The following is a 17,730-nucleotide window of genomic DNA, read 5'->3' as shown; positions in this document are numbered from 1 at the left end:
CAGTATGCAGAAGTGATACAGTTTTCAGATAAATTAACTGTTAAAATAATTGGTGGTACAGTAAAATACTGAATGAGGCCTATAACGAAACATAACTAGTTGAGTACAATGCTTTCATAGCTATTAAGTACATGCCTTTGATCACTGCCAAAAGTTCTGGATTGTTTTTTGTGTTTGAGTGATTAGAAGTTTGTGTTTGTTGTGATTTTCTAAAATTACATGAAATTGATATAAACCATCACTAATGTTTTCCAGGGCTCAGCAGCATTTTTATCATATTGATGTATAACATTTTTTTAATTTCCTTCCAGGTCACTATTTTGGAGTGTGGGCTATACTGAAAGACAATATATACATCCTATACAGCTCAGTTGAAAACTGGTGCACCGAGCGGCTAAATGCTCTGTTTCCTGCTCCTGTGATTGGCCTATACAAGGTATTTCTCCACATTCATGATATTGCCTGCTCTTCATCACAGTGAGAGTTGAAGTGTTACTGAACCATAATTATGTCCCTGAAGTCTTTTGGAATTTGTTCATAATTCTGTGATTGATAAATTTGGTGAACAGTTGTGTTTAATATGTACAAAACTGCAGAAATGAATATTCTTCAGCTTGTATTCATGATTTTAGATAGTTAATATATCACAGCTCACCACTTTTACCTAGTCTAGGAGTGTTTTCACAGCACTTTTAAAGAGGTAATATATTAATTTCACACTTCAACTACTGGGCACTGGCTGACAAATAACATAGTGCATGTACTGTTTGACTAGCTTCACACTGACATAGAAGTTATCATTTAATTATAGGACATGACCTCACTCACATGGATGGTTACATTTTGAATACCAAACACCAAGTAACTGAATCCTTATGTAAAGATGACACATTGATTAGCAGACAGGCTACACACTGAGCTCAGTGCTTAACATTTTTACATTGTGTGAATATTTTTAAAAAGATAGGTTGCTACTCACCATGTAGTGGAGATGTTGAGTTGCAGACACTCACAACGAAGAGACAGCTAAACAATTAAGCTTTCCGCCAACAGGCCTTCGGTGAATGGACTGTCCTGCCTGATCTCCAACTTAAACCTTGTTGACCACATGTGGGTGCTCAGTAGACCCCACACCATAACACCTGGACCACCAAAACGGCCATGTTCGACAATGTTCATGGGTGCAGTGCATGTACCCACTTCTCACGATATGAGGATACATCCAGATTCATTACACAGACTGAATCTACTCTCATCTGAGAAGAGCGTACCTTCCCAGTTTTTGTTGGCTCAGTCGTTGTACTCTTGGCGTCATTGTAACTTGTGCCACCATTGTGTAGGTGTTAATGGAACACAAAACATGGTCATCGAGCAAGAGACCATCCCCATGCAGTTTCCATGCCCCTGTGAAGTACAAGACTGCATGCTTTGCAGTTCTGTTAAATAAGGTTGCAATTACACGTGCTGTTTGATGTGAGGCCTCTTCTGGTCTTTTGCACAATATTGCAGTGATGTGTTGCTACAGTGGACCGTGGTCAACCACCTCTTGTATTTTGGGCAGCAGTGTGTGTTGTTCAGAATGCTCTCCACACACTTGAAACAATGCTGTGAGCAATACCAATCTCCTACGCTACTCTTGTCACACTTTGTCCCCCTCCTCAGTTTCGTGATGAATCTTTCTAGTATAAAGTCATCTAAATGTTGTCTCCGGGCCACATTGTAATGAAGAATACCGTCACAGTGCACCGTAACTGCTTGCTGATTGACGAACTCTGTCTTTTTCCCATTCCTCCGATTGCCTGGCGTGCAGAGCCTGCCCCATTTGGCACTGTAGCCATGTTAATCTCAAGCCACGTGACATCCATCTTTCTGCGCACGACTGGGAGACCTCTGGTAACAAGCTCCCACACTTTCATTTATTTCCACTGAGTTGGTAATATGTTAATTTATCTTTGTAGCCCTTAAGTTATGCAGAATCACCACATTTCAGAAACAATAGGAAGCAAGTTAATGCTTTCTGATTTAGTGGTGGGGCTGCCAAGCGTAACATCCCCATCTGACTGATGGATCACCAAAAATAATTTCACATGCCCTCACTTCACAAGAAACTGCATCCAGGGTGTAAGTTCTGCAAATATCATATAAATAACATTTTCAGTACATAAGGAATGAGTTCCTGTTTTATATTATACTCTGCTGAAAAAGTTGAAAAAAAAAATAGTACCATCATATCTAACATCTCCATGCATCAGTGACAAATTTCTTTGTTCATAATGATGTCGTCTTCATATCTGTTATAACTGTGTACTTTAAGGTTGGTTACTTAAAAGAAAGCAGTTTATTTTCCCAAGTGAAACATAAGGGACAATACGGACTGTCAGTGATGACCAGTATTGTCAGTTGTATGAGCAGCTGGAGGTGGCATTTTATTCTGACCACCTTATTTTTCCGGTAATGCTTTATATCCTCCCCCAGGAACCATGGACCTTGCTGTTGGTGGGGAGGTCTGCATGCCTCAACGATACAGATAGCCGTACCGTAAGTGCAACCACAACGGAGGGGTATCTGTTGAGAGGCCAGACAAACATGTGGTTCCTGAAGAGGGGCAGCAGCCTTTTCAGTAGTTGCAGGGGCAACAGTCTGGATTATTGACTGATCTGGCCATGTAACACTAACCAAAATGGCCTTGCTGTTCTGGTACTGCGAACGGCTGAAAGCAAGGGGAAACTATAGCTGTAATTTTTCCCGAGGGCATGCAGCTTTATGGTATGATTAAATAATGATGGCGTCCTCTTGGGTATAATATTCCGGAGGTAAAATAGTTCCCCATTCGGATCTCCGGGCAGGGACTACTCAAGAGGACGTTGTTATCAGGAGAAAGAAAACTGGTGTTCTACGGATCGGAGCGTGGAATGTCAGATCCCTTAATTGACAAAACTCTACCATCTGGTGAGCAAGATGCATGAGACACGCGAAATACCCTCAGACTTCAAGAAGAATATAATAATTCTAATCCCAAAGAAAGCAGGTGTTGACAGATGTGAAAATTACCGAACTATCAGTTTAGTAAGTCACAGCTGCAAAATACTAACGCGAATTCTTTACAGACAAATGGAAAAACTGATAGAAGCCGAGCTTGGGGAAGATCAGTTTGGATTCCGTAGAAATGTTGGAACACGTCAAGCAATACTGACCCTACGACTTATCTTAGAAAATAGATTAAGGAAAGGCAAACTTACGTTTCTAGCATTTGTAGACTTAAAGAAAGCTTTTGACAATGTTGATTGGAATACTCTCTGTCAAATTCTGAAGGTGGCAGGGGTAAAATACAGAGAGCGAAAGGCTATTTACAATTTGTACAGAAACCAGATGGCAGTTATAAGAGTTGAGGGACATGAAAGGGAAGCAGTGGTTGGGAAGGGAGTGAGACAGGGTTTTAGGGTATCCCTGATGTTATTCAATCTGTATATTGAGCAAGCAGTAAAGGAAACAAAAAAAAAATCAGAATAGGAATTAAAATTGATTGAGAAGATATAAAAACTTTGAGGTTTGCCGATGACATTGTAATTCTGTCAGAGACAGCAAAGGACTTGGAAGAGCAGTTGAATGGAATGGACAGTGTCTTGAAAGGAGGGTATAAGATGAACATCAACAAAAGCAAAATGAGGATAATGGAATGTAGTCGAATTAAGTCTGGTGATGCTGAGTAAATTAGATTAGAAAATGAGACACTTAAAGTAGTAAAGGAGTTTTGCTATCTGGGGAGCAAAATAACTGATGATGGTTGAAGTAGAGAGGATATAAAATGTAGACTGGCAATGGCAAGGAAAGCGTTTCTGAAGAAGAAAAATTTGTTAACATCGGGTATAGATTTAAATGTCAGGAAGTCATTTCTGAAAGTATTTGTATGGGGTGTAGCCATTTATGGAAGCGAAACGTGGACGATAAATAGCTTAGACAAGAAGAGAATAGAAGCTTTTGAAATGTGGTGCTACAGAAGAATGCTGAAGATTAGGTGGGTAGATCAGATAGCTAATGAGGAGGTATTGAATAGAATTGGGGAGAAGAGGACCTTGTGGCACAACTTGACTAGAAGAAGGGATCGGTTGGTAGGACATGTTCTGAGACATCGAGGGATCATCAATTTAGTATTGGAGGGCAGCATGGAGGGTAAAAATCGTAGAAGGAGACCAAGAGATGAATACACTAAGCAGATTCAGAAGGATGTAGGCTGCAGTAGGTACTGGGAGATGAAGAAACTTGCACAGGATAGAGTAGCATGGAGAGCTGCATCAAACCAGTCTCAGGACTGAAGACCATAACAACAACATATATAATAGAAGGAAACATTCCACGTGGGATAAGTATATCTAAAAACAAAGATTCTGTAACTTACCAAACGAAAGCGTTGGTACGGGATAGAAACAATAACAAATGCAAACACACACACTAATTTCAAGCTTTCGCAACTAACGGTTGCTTCATCAGGAAAGAGGGAAGGGGAGGGAAAGACAAAAGGATGTGGGTTGTAAAGGAGAGGGTAAGGAGTCATTCCAATCCCAGGAGCGGAAAGACTCACCTTGGAGGGGAAAAGGGACAGGTATACACTAGCGCGCACACACACACACATATCCATCCGCACATAACAGACACAAGCAGACATATGTAAAGGCAAAGAGTTTGGGCAGAGGTGTCAGTCGAGACGGAAGTACAGAGGCAAAGATGTTATTGAATGACAGGTGAGGTATGAGCGGTGGCAACTTTGCCTTTACGTATGTCTGCTTGTTTCTGTTATGTGCGGATGGATATGTGTGAGTGTGCGAGTGTATACCTGTCCCTTTTTCCTTCCAATGTAAGTCTTTTCGCTCCCGGGAAGGGAAAGGTGGTGATGGAATTGTTCTGTATGATATTATTGAATGAAATTATGCAATGTAGACCAACTAAGACAAATTATTTCGTAGTGAAAAAATGTATTATTAATACAAAAATCTGAGATAGAGTATACAAGAACATTGTGCTGCCAGTAAAGTTTTCATTCTGTATGAAGACCCAAGGAATTAATAGTATAAACCCCTTGCATCTATTGATTATTGTAGGTTACCATTATTTCCCAAGGGTCTTTGGCATTGTGACATTAAATGAAGGCGGTTTTGTTAGGTTTGCCGACAGAGGGTTAACAGTAACGCAATTCAAGATTTTAAACACTATATTAATATGAGAGATGAATTGTCAGAGTCAGTGCTAGTGCTGTACACAAAAGCAGTAAACTTGCACTATTTGCTGAACAAAATAATGAGTAACAACAAGGAGCTAGGGACAGAAGCGGTGAGGGTCTCCGTAGTGGATAATTCCTCAATCTGATGTACAACTACTCCTGATTTGCTGTTATTTGGCTTCCAAACTGTTTTGTAGTCTTACGATAAGGTTTTATTGAAAGTGATTTATGATTAAATCTCATATGAGGTAATAAAAGATACCCATGATTGTTTCATTCGTCTAAGTTATCAGAGTAGTTCTACAAGTTTCTGACTGTATCACCATTTGAAGGGCATAAAAAGAAAACAGTTTGCCACTTTTCAATATAATCTCTCTTTACTTCAATATATTTCACATATTTTGGTTTGCAGTTGTACCGCAGAAGAAGGGAGAAACAACCAACGTAAGCTTTTATCCCCAATTGATTTGGAACTGTTTCAGAACATTTCCTTCTGGAGTATTCTGTATAAGTTCTGAAAAGAGGCAGATTTCACCTCCCAATAAATCAAAACTCTTGGCCATTAGAACATCCGAAACCTATGGCAGTAACTGCAGTGTTACCCTTAACGTTATTATGAGGGACACTAGTGTCGTAGCTCAGGCACAGAAGTGAAGCTTAGTAGTGCGGTATAATAAAGATATATGAAATTACAGCTTTGATGAGCAATACTCAAGAATCATTCTTACAGGTGCTTTGTTAAGTCACTTCTTTCATGGATGAATAGCATTTCCTGAATATTCTTCCAATGACACTGTCTGGCATCTACTATTTGTTTTATGTGGTCTTTCCACTTAATGTCACTCTGGATGGTTACTCCTATACATTTTATGGTTTTATAGTTTTCAGAGGTTTATCACCGACAGTAATATGTGATCAGTAGTGTGTGTCTAGGCCCGTTTATGTGTAGTACATTACATTTATTTACATTCAGCATCAACTGTGAACCCCACCTCCAGTTATTGAACTTCCATACGTCTTCCTGTATTTCACTACCATCTTCTGGATTTTTAGCTTTCCTATAAACATCATCATCTCGAAACAGCCTCGTGGAGCTCCTGGTTTTATCCTGTAGGTATATGTAAGTTGTGATCAGAAAGTAACGGGAATTTTTGTTTTTCTTAAAGAATCTGTATTTATTCATCAGCATCAACTTTGTCCTCTTCAGAATAATCCTCCTCAGCTGTAGTACACTTCTTCCAATTCTTTTTCCATTCTTGGAAGCACTTGAGGAACTCTCTTTTCGTTAAGGTGTTCAACTCATTCAGTAGTTCTGGTTTTATCTCATTGATAGTAGCAAAGCAACGTCCTTTCATGATTCTCTTCCACCTCAGAAATAGAAAGAAGTCATAGGGGCCATGTACAGCAAATGCAATGGCTGAGGCATAATAACATTTTTATTTTATTATTATTATTATTATTTTTGATTATTCCCATTTAAGAGAGTGTTTGAACTTGAATTCCTTTATGATGATTGTTTATGCCTTTTCTGAGTCCAAATTTTCTTCATGTGTTCACTGTGTTGTTTCTTTCGCTCCGCTGTCCATTTGCATCCTGGTCTCTTCTGGGTTGTGGTGTCAAATTTATGTTTTTTGATGATGTTCCTGAATTCAGTTCTATTTTCTGCATCGTTTACTGTTATGTGTGCTTGTCTGAGGTCCTCTTCAACTTCTTTTTATCCATTTTGTTTTTCCCCTGCCTGAGTTGTTGACTTTAAGAATTCGCTTTGAAATTCTGTTTTCATTCATCCTGTGGATATGTCCGTAGAACTGCATTCTTCTTTTCCTTATTGTATCTGTAATCTTGTCTGTGTATTTATATAATTCTGATGTTGGTCTCTTCTTCCAGATTCCTTGCTCTTGTATCGGGCCAAAAATTTTCCTGAGAATTTTCCTTTCTTGTTTCTCTATTTCTTTGATTTTAGTTTGCGCACCTATTTGTGTTGTTTCAGATGCATACAGTGCCTCCGGAAGTACGACAGTGTTGTAGTGCTTCAGTTTTGCGTTAATGGATATGGACTTTTTGTTATAATAGTTCCACGTGAGTTTATATGCTTTCTGTAGTTTTTTTATTCTTTCCTCATTGGCCTTTAGGTTGATCCCTGATGGCTGGATGATTTCCCCCAGGTACTTATAATGTGGTACTTGTGCGATTTTCCCATGGGTTGTCACAATAGGCAATTTGTCTTGTGGCACTCTTTCTATGTACTGGGTTTTCTCATATGAGATTTGCAGGCCAGTTCTTTGTGTGTTTTTATATTTTTCCCAAAAAATCACGAACAAACATTGAGGCGTAAGTGGAAGCTTTATCATGACACATTTTCCACGAGCTGTTTTGCCATAGTTATGGTCATTTTCTTTGGAGTGCTTCACACAAATTGCATGTAACTTCCAGGTAGTATTCCTTATTGACTCTGCAACCGTTAGGCAGGAACTCATAATGCACTATCCCATGTGTTGTGGATTGGCAAGACAGCCAATCCACTATGAGGAAGCCGAAAGGCACGCGTTTAAGCTCACGCAGTCTGGCGTGAGGTCTGGAACAGGACAAGGTAATTATACTAGCAAAAAAAGTACATAGCTGCTGGAATACTTAACTTTAATCCATAATTGGTGAACATTGCTCTTGACGGTACATGTTTTACAGCATCAATAGTAACTGGTAATGGCGCCTTGCTAGGTTGTAGCAAATGACGTAGCTGAAGGCTATGCTAACTATCGTCTCGGCAAATGAGAGCGTAATTTGTCAGTGAACCATCGCTAGCAAAGTCGGCTGTACAACTGGGACGAGTGCTAGAAAGTGTCTCTAGACCTGCCATGTGGCGGTGCTCGGTCTGCAATCACTGATAGTGGCGACACGCGGGTCCGACGTATACTAACGGACCGCAGCCGATTTAAAGGCTACCACCTAGCAAGTGTGGTGTCTGGTGGTGACACCACATTCCTCCCCCGCAAATCGGCGGACGGTTGTGGCATAAGGCTTCTGCCCGCCGTGGAGAGGACCCCATGTTGGCGTGTGCGACGAGGTGGGCAGCCTAACAACAGGCGAGGCTGTGCCACCCGCACACTGCCATTTGGACGGAGGGGAGCTAGGAAACGCTTGAAAACTTGCTTCAGGGTGCACGCCAACATGCGGTGTACGCGCCCGTAGAGAGACAGGAGGGGCCGAAGGGTCGACCTCCATCGGGCTGGGGCACCCGATGGGCGAAGACGACATACGGTCCGGAGCGGGCAAGAGTTCCATGGCGGAGGACAACTGGTCACGGGAAGCGATCGGCGGCGCGTGACCCAGGGAGGCGCCTGGCGGATGCAGCGACGTGTCCACTGCGGGCGGCGCCGGCGGGAGAACAGGCGGCGGCTGCGTCGCGTCGCCATGGGGCAAAATGGAAGGCAGTGTCGGTAACACCTGGGGCTGAGGCGAGCCAGTAGATGGGTTCCCAGGGCGCTGACCAGACGGCACCGTCGCTGAAAGCAGACGGGGAGCGGCAGATCCCGTGCGACGACAGAGGCGCAGCTGATTGAGATGCCGACGCACCTCACCAGACGCCCCCAAAACCAAATACATAGTTGCAGTAGTAGACAACGTCGCCTGGAGCAAAAGCAGGTGTCTGCCGCTGCACAGGAACCTGATGCGGCAGATGTAGCAAAGACATCGAAGTTCGATGAGGGCGACTGTGAAGCAACTCAGCCAGCGAGCGACCATCTCGGGGCTGAGAGCGATACGAGGACAAAAAGAGCAATAATGCGTCCTCCCGAGAATGCGACTCTTTCAACTTCAACATCTGTGACTTGAAAGTCCTGACCAATCGTTCAGCGGCACCGTTTGACTGTGACGAAAATGGCGCGGACGTCAGATGTTGAATACCATTGGCCTTGCAGAATGACTGAAATTCTGCGGACATGAATTGTGGGCCATTGTCGGAAACAATAGTCTGTGGTAGACTTTCAATGCAAAAGATAGCGGATTACGCTTGGATGGTGGCAGATGACGTCGTGGAAGACATCCAGACAACAAAAGGAAAATTACTGAAAGAATCTACCACAACCAACCATCGAGCATTCCAGAATGGAACAACAAAATCGATGTGTAAGCGTTGCCAAGGGGAAGAGGCTTTTGGCCATACAAAAAATTTTCGCGGTGGTGCTGATTGTTGTTCGGCACACACCATGCAAGAAGAGCACATATTCGTAATCGCGGCATCGATTCCGAACCAAGTACAGTGCTGACGAGCTAGTCGTTTCGTTCGCACTATACCCCAATGTCCTTGGTGGAGAAGCTGTAAGACAGAGGACTGTAAGAAACGTGGGACCACGACACTGGACTGATCATTATCAGAACGCAACAGAAAAACACCACGTCATACAAAAAGTCTCTCCTTGTGAGCAAAAAATCGGCAAATCAACAGATCCCCGATCCGTGACTTTGACAAGGGCCATTGAGTAGCAACGAAATGCAGAATGGTAGCAAGGACAGGATTTGCAGCTGTGGCTGTAGCTACACGACAAAAATCAATCGGAAACGATTCCACTACGTTATCGGTTTTCGAATCAATGAACATGCAAGCAAGTTCGGAGGAATCGAATGCTCTATCCTCAGCAACAGGCAAACGGGACAACGCATCGGCGTTTCCGTGCTTAGCAGTGGACCGATACAAGATATTGTAGCGGTACTGCGAGAGGAAAATAGACCAGTGAATGAATTACTGCGCTGTACGTGGAGGTACAGGCTTGTTCGGATGAAAAAGCGATGTCAACGGTTTATGGTCTGTGATGATGGTAAAGTGACGACCATACAAGAACTCATGAAACTTTGTAACACCAAATATGAGAGCCAATGCTTTTTTCTCGATCTATGAATAATTTCTTTGCGTAAACGAGAGCAATTTAGACGCAAAGGCAAAAGGGCGATCGTGCGAACCATCTTTGTGCGCAAACACAGCACCTATCCCGAAATCCGATGCATCCACCATCAACAAAAGGGGCTTCCGGGGATCGAATGGCGTAAGGCAAGTATTGGAAAGCAACGCCGATTTCAACTGGCGAAAAGCGCGTTCGCATTCCGTCGTCCAGACGAACGAAACACCTTTACGGCGTAAGCGATGAAGCGGAGCTGAAATGGAAGAGGTGTGGCGCACATAGCGATGATAGTAATTGATTTTGCCCAGCACACTCTGTAGCTGCTTCAAATTCTGCGGCGAAGGCAAGTCTTGTATGGCACGGAGGTGCTCGGGACTGGGATGTATGCCTTGGGCATTGAGTACATGTCCCAGGTATGGTAAGTCACGAGCAAAAAACACACATTTGTCCTTCCGCAAGCAAAGACCATTTTGTCGCAAGACCTGAAATAATGTTCTGAGATTGGCTAAATGTTCTTCTTCCGTCTTTCCGGAGATCACTATATCGTCCAGATAGTTTGCTGCAGTAGGGACCGATGCACAAACAGTTTGTAGATATTGCTGAAACAATGCAGGGGCGGATGCACATCTGAATGGCAGTCGGTTGAATCGATACAAACCAAGATGCTTGTTAACCACCTAAACGCGCTGGAATTCTTCGTCCACCGGTATTTGCAAGTACGCATCTGCTAGGTCCAACTTCGAAAAATATTTACCCGGGCACAGTTTGTCAAAAAGATCTTCCGGGCGGGGTAAAGGAAAAGTTGCAGTCACTAGTTGGAGATTCACTGTTGCCTTGAAGTCCACACAAAGTCTCAATTTTCTGGAAAGTTTTTGCAAAATTACTAAGGGGGATGCCCAGAGAGAAGCCTGCACAAGTTCAGTTAGACCTTGTGATTCCAAATCGTGTAATGTTTTTGTGACCTCATCACGCAATGCGTGGGGAACATTGCGTGCTCAGAAAAATTTCGGTTGCGCATTTACGTTCAGTTCCAAATGTGCTTTATAGTTCTTAGCGCAACTGAGACCCGGTGCAAAAATGTCTGCAAATTCCTCACAGAGACGAGAAGCACTGTCTGAAGGCACAGTCTGGTTCACTGATAGGACCTGATTTACTATAGACAAGTTAAACAACTGAAATAAATCGAGACCAAACAAGTTCACTGCAGAAGAAGAACAAAGGACGTAAAATGACACATGTTTTGTTTGTCCTTTGTATTGCAAGAAGGCTGCACTGTCCTAACACAGGGATCGCTTGTCCCAAATAACTACTTAACTTAACATGTGCGGCACGCAACGGAGGTGTGCCCAGCTGTTTGTACGTGTCGTGGCTGCTCAATGAAACTGCAGCTCCGGTATTGAGCTGGAATGGTATCACTTTGCCGTTAATGTCCAAGTCCACTAAAAGTTTATTGTCCTGCTGACGACAAGAGCGACTGTCTCGTGCAATGTGAATTGACACTGGTACAGAATCACTTGAGACTTGACGGGATTTCCGGCGATGTCGACGCACACTATTTGTGGGACGAACACAGTCACTGTGAGAGAGAGTAGCACTGGGCGGAGTGGAGTGAACTACATGAATTTCCATAGGCGAAGTTTCACGAGCCTGAGCATCCTTGGTTCGATTCCGGCGCGAAGCAAAGGGCCTGGAATGGTTTTGAGCTTCCGATTTGAGCTTTTTCTGGCAAACACTTTGAAGATGGCCCTTTTTATTACAGAAAAAGCAAATAGCCTGGCGTGACGGGCAAGTCTCACGCGAATGTCTAGTAGCACACCGCGGGCATGATTTCACAGCATTTGCTTGCTGGCGTGGTACACGTGGCTGAGAGCCAGGTGGCTTTGGCGCGGCCAAGCGCGAGGACTGTTTACTGTTCCGTGCAGCTCACCCGGCTGGCCGGTTAAAGTGACACACGGGGGGCGCAGTTTCAAATGATTCCTGAGAAAAGTCAAATGTGTCATGCCGATCCAATATGTCCATCACTTGTTGAAGGGAGGGATTGACTAGTTTCAAAATCTGTTCCCGTATACGAACATCAGAAACGTTCTGTGCAATTGCATCACGCACCATAGTATCTGAATAAGGGAGTCCACATTGACAATCAAAAGCACAATCCCTAGTAAGGTTGCAACCCACTCCCTGTTAGTCTGACCGGCCGTACGTTTCGTACGAAAGAAGGTATGCCATTTCGCAACTACATTGACTGATTCTTTGAAATATGCGTCTAATGCAGACAAAAGTTCGTCGTAGGACAGAGTTGCTACGTCGCGTCAGGGAAATAATTTGACTATCACATGGTACGTGTGGATGCCGACGGACGAAAGAGGATAAGGCTGCCGCTCATTACCTTGAATTCTGTAGGCGGCGAGATGGAATCCAAATTGGCGTGACCAATCCGTCCAGCTTTCCAGTGCCGCATCAAAAGGACGAAAAGTTGGTGCAACTGCCTGTTGTGGCTGCGGTAGCGGTGAAGCGGCGGCTGCCGCATTGTTTTGCATTGCACGTTGACCCTGGACGAGCTGTCCAAGGGCATCCAGTAAGGCCTGCGTCTGCTGATTCTGTAAGCGATAAAATTCGGACAGTACATCTGGAGATTGTGGCGAAGCCATTACACAAGTAAATCAGGGCAGTATAGTTATGAACGCGGTGTGGACTCATCGCCACTTGTTGTGGATTGGCAAGACAGCCAATCCACTATGAGGAAGCCGAAAGGCACGTGTTTAAGCTCCGCAGGCTGGTGTGAGGTCTGGAACAGGACAAGGTAATTATACTAGCAAAAAAAGTACGTAGCTGCTGGAATACTTAACTTTAATCCATAATTGATGAACATCGCTCTTGACGGTACATGTTTTACAGCATCAGTAGTAACTGGTAATGGCGCCTTGCTAGGTCATAGCAAATGACGTAGCTGAAGGCTATGCTAACTATCGTCTCGGCAAATGAGAGCGTAATTTGTCAGTGAACCATCGCTAGCAAAGTCGGCTGTACAACTGGGGCGAGTGCTAGGAAGTGTCTCTAGACCTGCCGTGTGGCGGCGCTCGGTCTGCAATCACTGATAGTGGCGACACGCGGGTCCGACGTATACTAACGGACCGCGGCCGATTTAAAGGCTACCACCTAGCAAGTGTGGTGTCTGGCGGTGACACCACACCATGTTAATCGAAGAAGTCCGCGAGAAAATCCTTCACAAATGATTGAACATGCCAATTTTTTATTTATTTTTTTTTTTTTTTTTCAGTCTCAGCTCTTCAGGTGGTTTCAGTTGGGACAATTGGGCCTTGGTTTTGATATCATAACCCATGTATCATTGTTTGGTCTCCTGTTTATAACTACCTTTGGAAGTTCTGGATTGCTGTCGATTTCATTCAGCAACTCCTGAAGAACATCATTTTTGGTTGAAATTCAATAATTTTGGATCAGACTTTTCTGCCGCACCATTTTCTTTACTTTTCCACATTATCGTCAGTGATTTCAGTAACATATCTGGTCTGATTCATGTTGAGCTTGTAGTTTGTTCAGTAAACGGCACTGTTAATTTTGGCCCCACTGCACTCGACCTACTTGGTTGCACATGCTGGCGTAACATGCTTAATAAGTCGTACTGTTTCCATTTGAAGACTCCATTGCTTTTTGTCACTGTGGTTCATAAGCTGATAGCAGATTTATGCTTGGGCTCTGAACATGGTGCTTTTTTGTGTCGACACTGGTAGCATGTTTTGAATAAATGACCTTTGGATTAACAATACAGCTGTTTGTTTCAATTTTCAGTATTGAAGTACTTTCCCTTTTTTTCTTGCCTTATTCGACTGCCTTTGGCTTTTCAGTCTTGCCTGTGACTCCAAGAATCATGTCAGATATGTTGCCAGCAGCAGGTACTGCCGCTCTGTGAATGGTCGCCTTTACCTGACTGTAATTTTCCCTGGAGGCAGACACAGTACGAACCCATCGATGTGCACAAGAAACTGAAAATTATCTTATGTTATACACAGTTTATAATTTTCTAGAATTCCTCTCTGTTTTTGATTATCTTAGCTTTTGTGCTACTTTATTCTCCAAAAGTTAGCCAAGAAATTTGGGAATTCATATATGTAACTTTTTTTTTTTCCACCTGTGCTTTGCGGGAGGGGGAGAGGAGGCAGTAGGGTAGAGGTCGAGGTCATGATACTTGTGACCTGCCATTTGGATTTCCATCTTGTATGTTTTACTGTATGATTGTCATAGGGGACAGTCCGTAATGACAGCAGTTAGTATTATATAAAAATATTCCGTTTCATGGAGATATTGTTTTCTACTTATATGATTGGTAGTGAGAAGTTCTCAGGGGGCACTATTAGATGCAATTATCATTAATAGATTATACATCTCTACTAGTGATAGGTCAATGTCTGAATGTGATAAAATACAAGCTCAAGTAATTTTCAAATCGTGATACAAGATCAAACATCAGTTCCTGATTTACCTCTATGCATAGCATCACAAGATTTAATATTGTAGTTAAAGAGAAACATATATGCACTTCATACATGTAGCAATTGAGACTCCATTTGCTAAATTACAACCAAAAACAGTAAGTTGAATACCTGAAACTTTCTAGTGTGGTCATGACAAACATAGAGGCCAAAGGTGATACAGCAAGTTTGACTGTAGGATGAGAAGAAGGAATCTTAATTCCATGAAGTTTCTTCTTATTTACATGTAGACATAAAAACAAAAGGTGTACTGATTGTATGCACTCTATTCCACAGCAGAGAATGTGAAAAAGTTCCTTGTTAGGGAAATGAGTTATGCCTGAGTTTCTTTGTGTACTGTTTCATTATCAGAGATCAGTTGTTTATATAACCACATTCTAATTTTATTTTACAATCCATTATGTATATAACTGCATATTAATTTTTCTGATAATGTAAGAGCTTAAGGAACACACCATTGTGCATCACAGTGTTATAGCAGCTGATGTATTTTGCTGACAGAGGCCACTCATAATATAGAAGTAAAATTTTGTTTTTGACAAAAAAATTTCTGCTTGGCAGAACAGCTGTTTTAACCTTTAACAGATGATAAAAATGCTGTGGAGAGAGAGAGAGAGAGAGAGAGAGAGAGAGAGAGAGAGAGAGAGAGAGAGAGAGAGAGAGAGAGAGAGACTACTGTTGTCTCCAGTTGGTTGAGGGCTTTAGAGCCTGGAGGTGGCAGTGGGCATGTGTACGTGAGTTGTGCATGTGTGAATTCATGTACAATTTTATAAATCTGAAAAGGGGGGTTGGGAGGAAGAGGACTGATACAAAAGCTTACTGTTCTTTTAAATGTGCCTGTCAGTTGCAGAATTCCCCCTTTATGTGGTGAGTAGCAGTCTATCCTAATTCATATCGTTTTTATTCCAGACTGGATTTTCCATTGTTTAAAATATCTTGAATTGTATGTCTACTGAACTGTGAAAATGACTGTTGCATTTTGTGTTGCAGATATTCCTCAGGTGTAATGAAAAACTTGTGGAAGCGATTAAAAACCTAATCGACACTGCTGCAAGCATTACTGTAATCCTGGCATTAATCATATTTTTGTGCTGTACTTCAGTTTTTCTTGCACTTCAGGTAAATTTATTGATCAAACTTTTAATAATCCAATATCAAACACTTAAGCCATGAAACAGCAGAAATCAAGCAGACAAAAAAGTTCAAAAACATAGACAATGAATGTGTAGATTCAGAGTATGAATCAGAAGTTTCACCAGCAGTCAGATTCAGACTACTTGTAACGATGTACATCCAGTCAGTAAGTCAAACATGATGGCATAAACTCGTAACAAATTACTGGATTCTGATTAAAACAAAAGAAGGAAATGCGAATAAACTACTGTGAGGGATACACAGAGGGGCGATGAAGAGCAGCTCATAAAAAGTTATATATTTCAAAATAAATTATCAAGGAAAGACAAAATAATTAACAGAAAAAGAGGGAACTCAAATAAAGAAAATATCAGTATTATGTGATTTCATTGTTGAGAAAATTTTTCGAATTTGCAGCAATCTTCAGCAGTTACATTTAAAAGGATGAGGTTAAGATATGTGTGGATATGTTGGTTGGGGTTGGGTTGTTTTGGGGTAAGAGACCAAACTGCAAGGTCATCGGTCTCATCGGTTTAGGGAAGGACGGGCAAGGAAGTCGGCCGTGCCCTTTCAAAGGAACCATCCCAGCATTTGCCTGGAGCAATTTAGGGAAATCACGGAAAACCTGAATCAGGATGGCTGGACGCAGGATTGAACCGTCGTCCTCCCAAATGCGAGTCCAGTGAGGTTAAGAACATTGTCTAAATGTAACTGCTCAATTATTCTTGTATTATAATGAGCCCTATTTCAACGATAACAGTATTGAAGAATACAATGTTTTGTGCAAGTGCTAAGGTTTTGGTCTATCTATGGTCTATATCTATAAGAGTCCAGATATCATGACCACAGACGGTGTGTGTATGTGGATGTATCTCAGAATTATTATTTGGTGACATGATATTTAAAATAATTAAATTGCAGGAATCCCATGTTTTTTAGGACGATGTACAAATTGTCTCAGTTTACAAGTTTCTTGTACATAGAGATTTTCACTACCTCATTCTGAGACTATCGTTGGGCATTATGCAGCAAAATACCAATGGGATGATACGGTTGAAATTGATAAGGCACAATATGTAGTTGGAGCAACTGCCTATTAATATTAGGGAATCAGTTTTTGGTGCCTTGCTATTCTCAGTGTGTGCCAATCCTACCTCCCATTTATGATAACGTACACAGCTCTCTGCCACTTCTTCCCTGTTTCCTTTATCCTTTTCTGATATTGTGCTATCTTCCTCTCTATTTCTACAGTCTCTCAGTTCTGCCCTTGCTTATTCATCCACATCATTTTTCCTTTTCTACCTGTTTCAGTACTTCTTATTACTTCTGCTTTTGTCTTTACTTTCTTCTTTTAGCATCCTTTCAGCCTTCTATTGTGTTTTTTATTTTATTTTGATTTTCCCCTTACATCACTTCTTTGTTTCACTTTTATTGTTTCCATCTCCCTATTGTTTCTACATAAACTCCTCTTAAAATATAAAATTTCATGTATGCAAAGTTATGAAGAATTATTTTCAATTTGAAACTTCACCACATGTCCTTCTCTCTCTCTCTCTCTCTCTCTCTCTCTCTCTCTCGCTCTCTCTCTCTCCTCTCCCCTCCCAAAGTGGTTACTGTTAGTTAAGTATATTGTGTGTGCCCAAAAAAACTCATCCTCTTCCAATGTGGCTCCAGTAGCCTAAAAGTTTGAACAATCCTGTTCTAAATCTTTATGACCATTTCTTCGGTCCGAGGACTGGTTTGATGCAGCTCTCCGTGCTACTCTATCTTGTATGTGTCTCTTGATCGCCGAATAGCTAGTGCAACCTACATCTTTCTGAATCTGCTTACTGTATTCATCTCTTGGTCTCCCTCTATGATTTTTATGCCCCCCCCCCCCACACACACACACACACATCCCTCCAGTACTAAATTGGTGATCCCTTGATATCTCAGAATGTGTCCTACAACTGATCCCTCCATTTGGTCAAGCTGTGCC

At 42.1% G+C, this 17,730-nt stretch overlaps 1 protein-coding gene across 1 annotated transcript in view; it reads left to right on the top strand.

The window, feature by feature from the left end:
* LOC124613070 (transmembrane protein 245) overlaps nucleotides 1-17,730 on the top strand; it is a 255,887-nt gene that overhangs the window by 45,897 nt on the left and 192,260 nt on the right. Inside the window, exons 5-6 of the mRNA XM_047141653.1 lie at nucleotides 312-436; nucleotides 15,609-15,737. Of these exons, the coding sequence (XP_046997609.1) occupies nucleotides 312-436; nucleotides 15,609-15,737 (254 nt within the window). The remainder of the gene's footprint in view (nucleotides 1-311; nucleotides 437-15,608; nucleotides 15,738-17,730) is intronic.

This window comes from Schistocerca americana, chromosome 4, assembly GCF_021461395.2.
Source record: "Schistocerca americana isolate TAMUIC-IGC-003095 chromosome 4, iqSchAmer2.1, whole genome shotgun sequence".
NCBI lineage: Eukaryota > Metazoa > Arthropoda > Insecta > Orthoptera > Acrididae > Schistocerca > Schistocerca americana.
The sequence above is the reverse complement of the archived record's forward strand: the minus strand, read 5'-3'. Positions and strand labels throughout refer to the sequence as shown.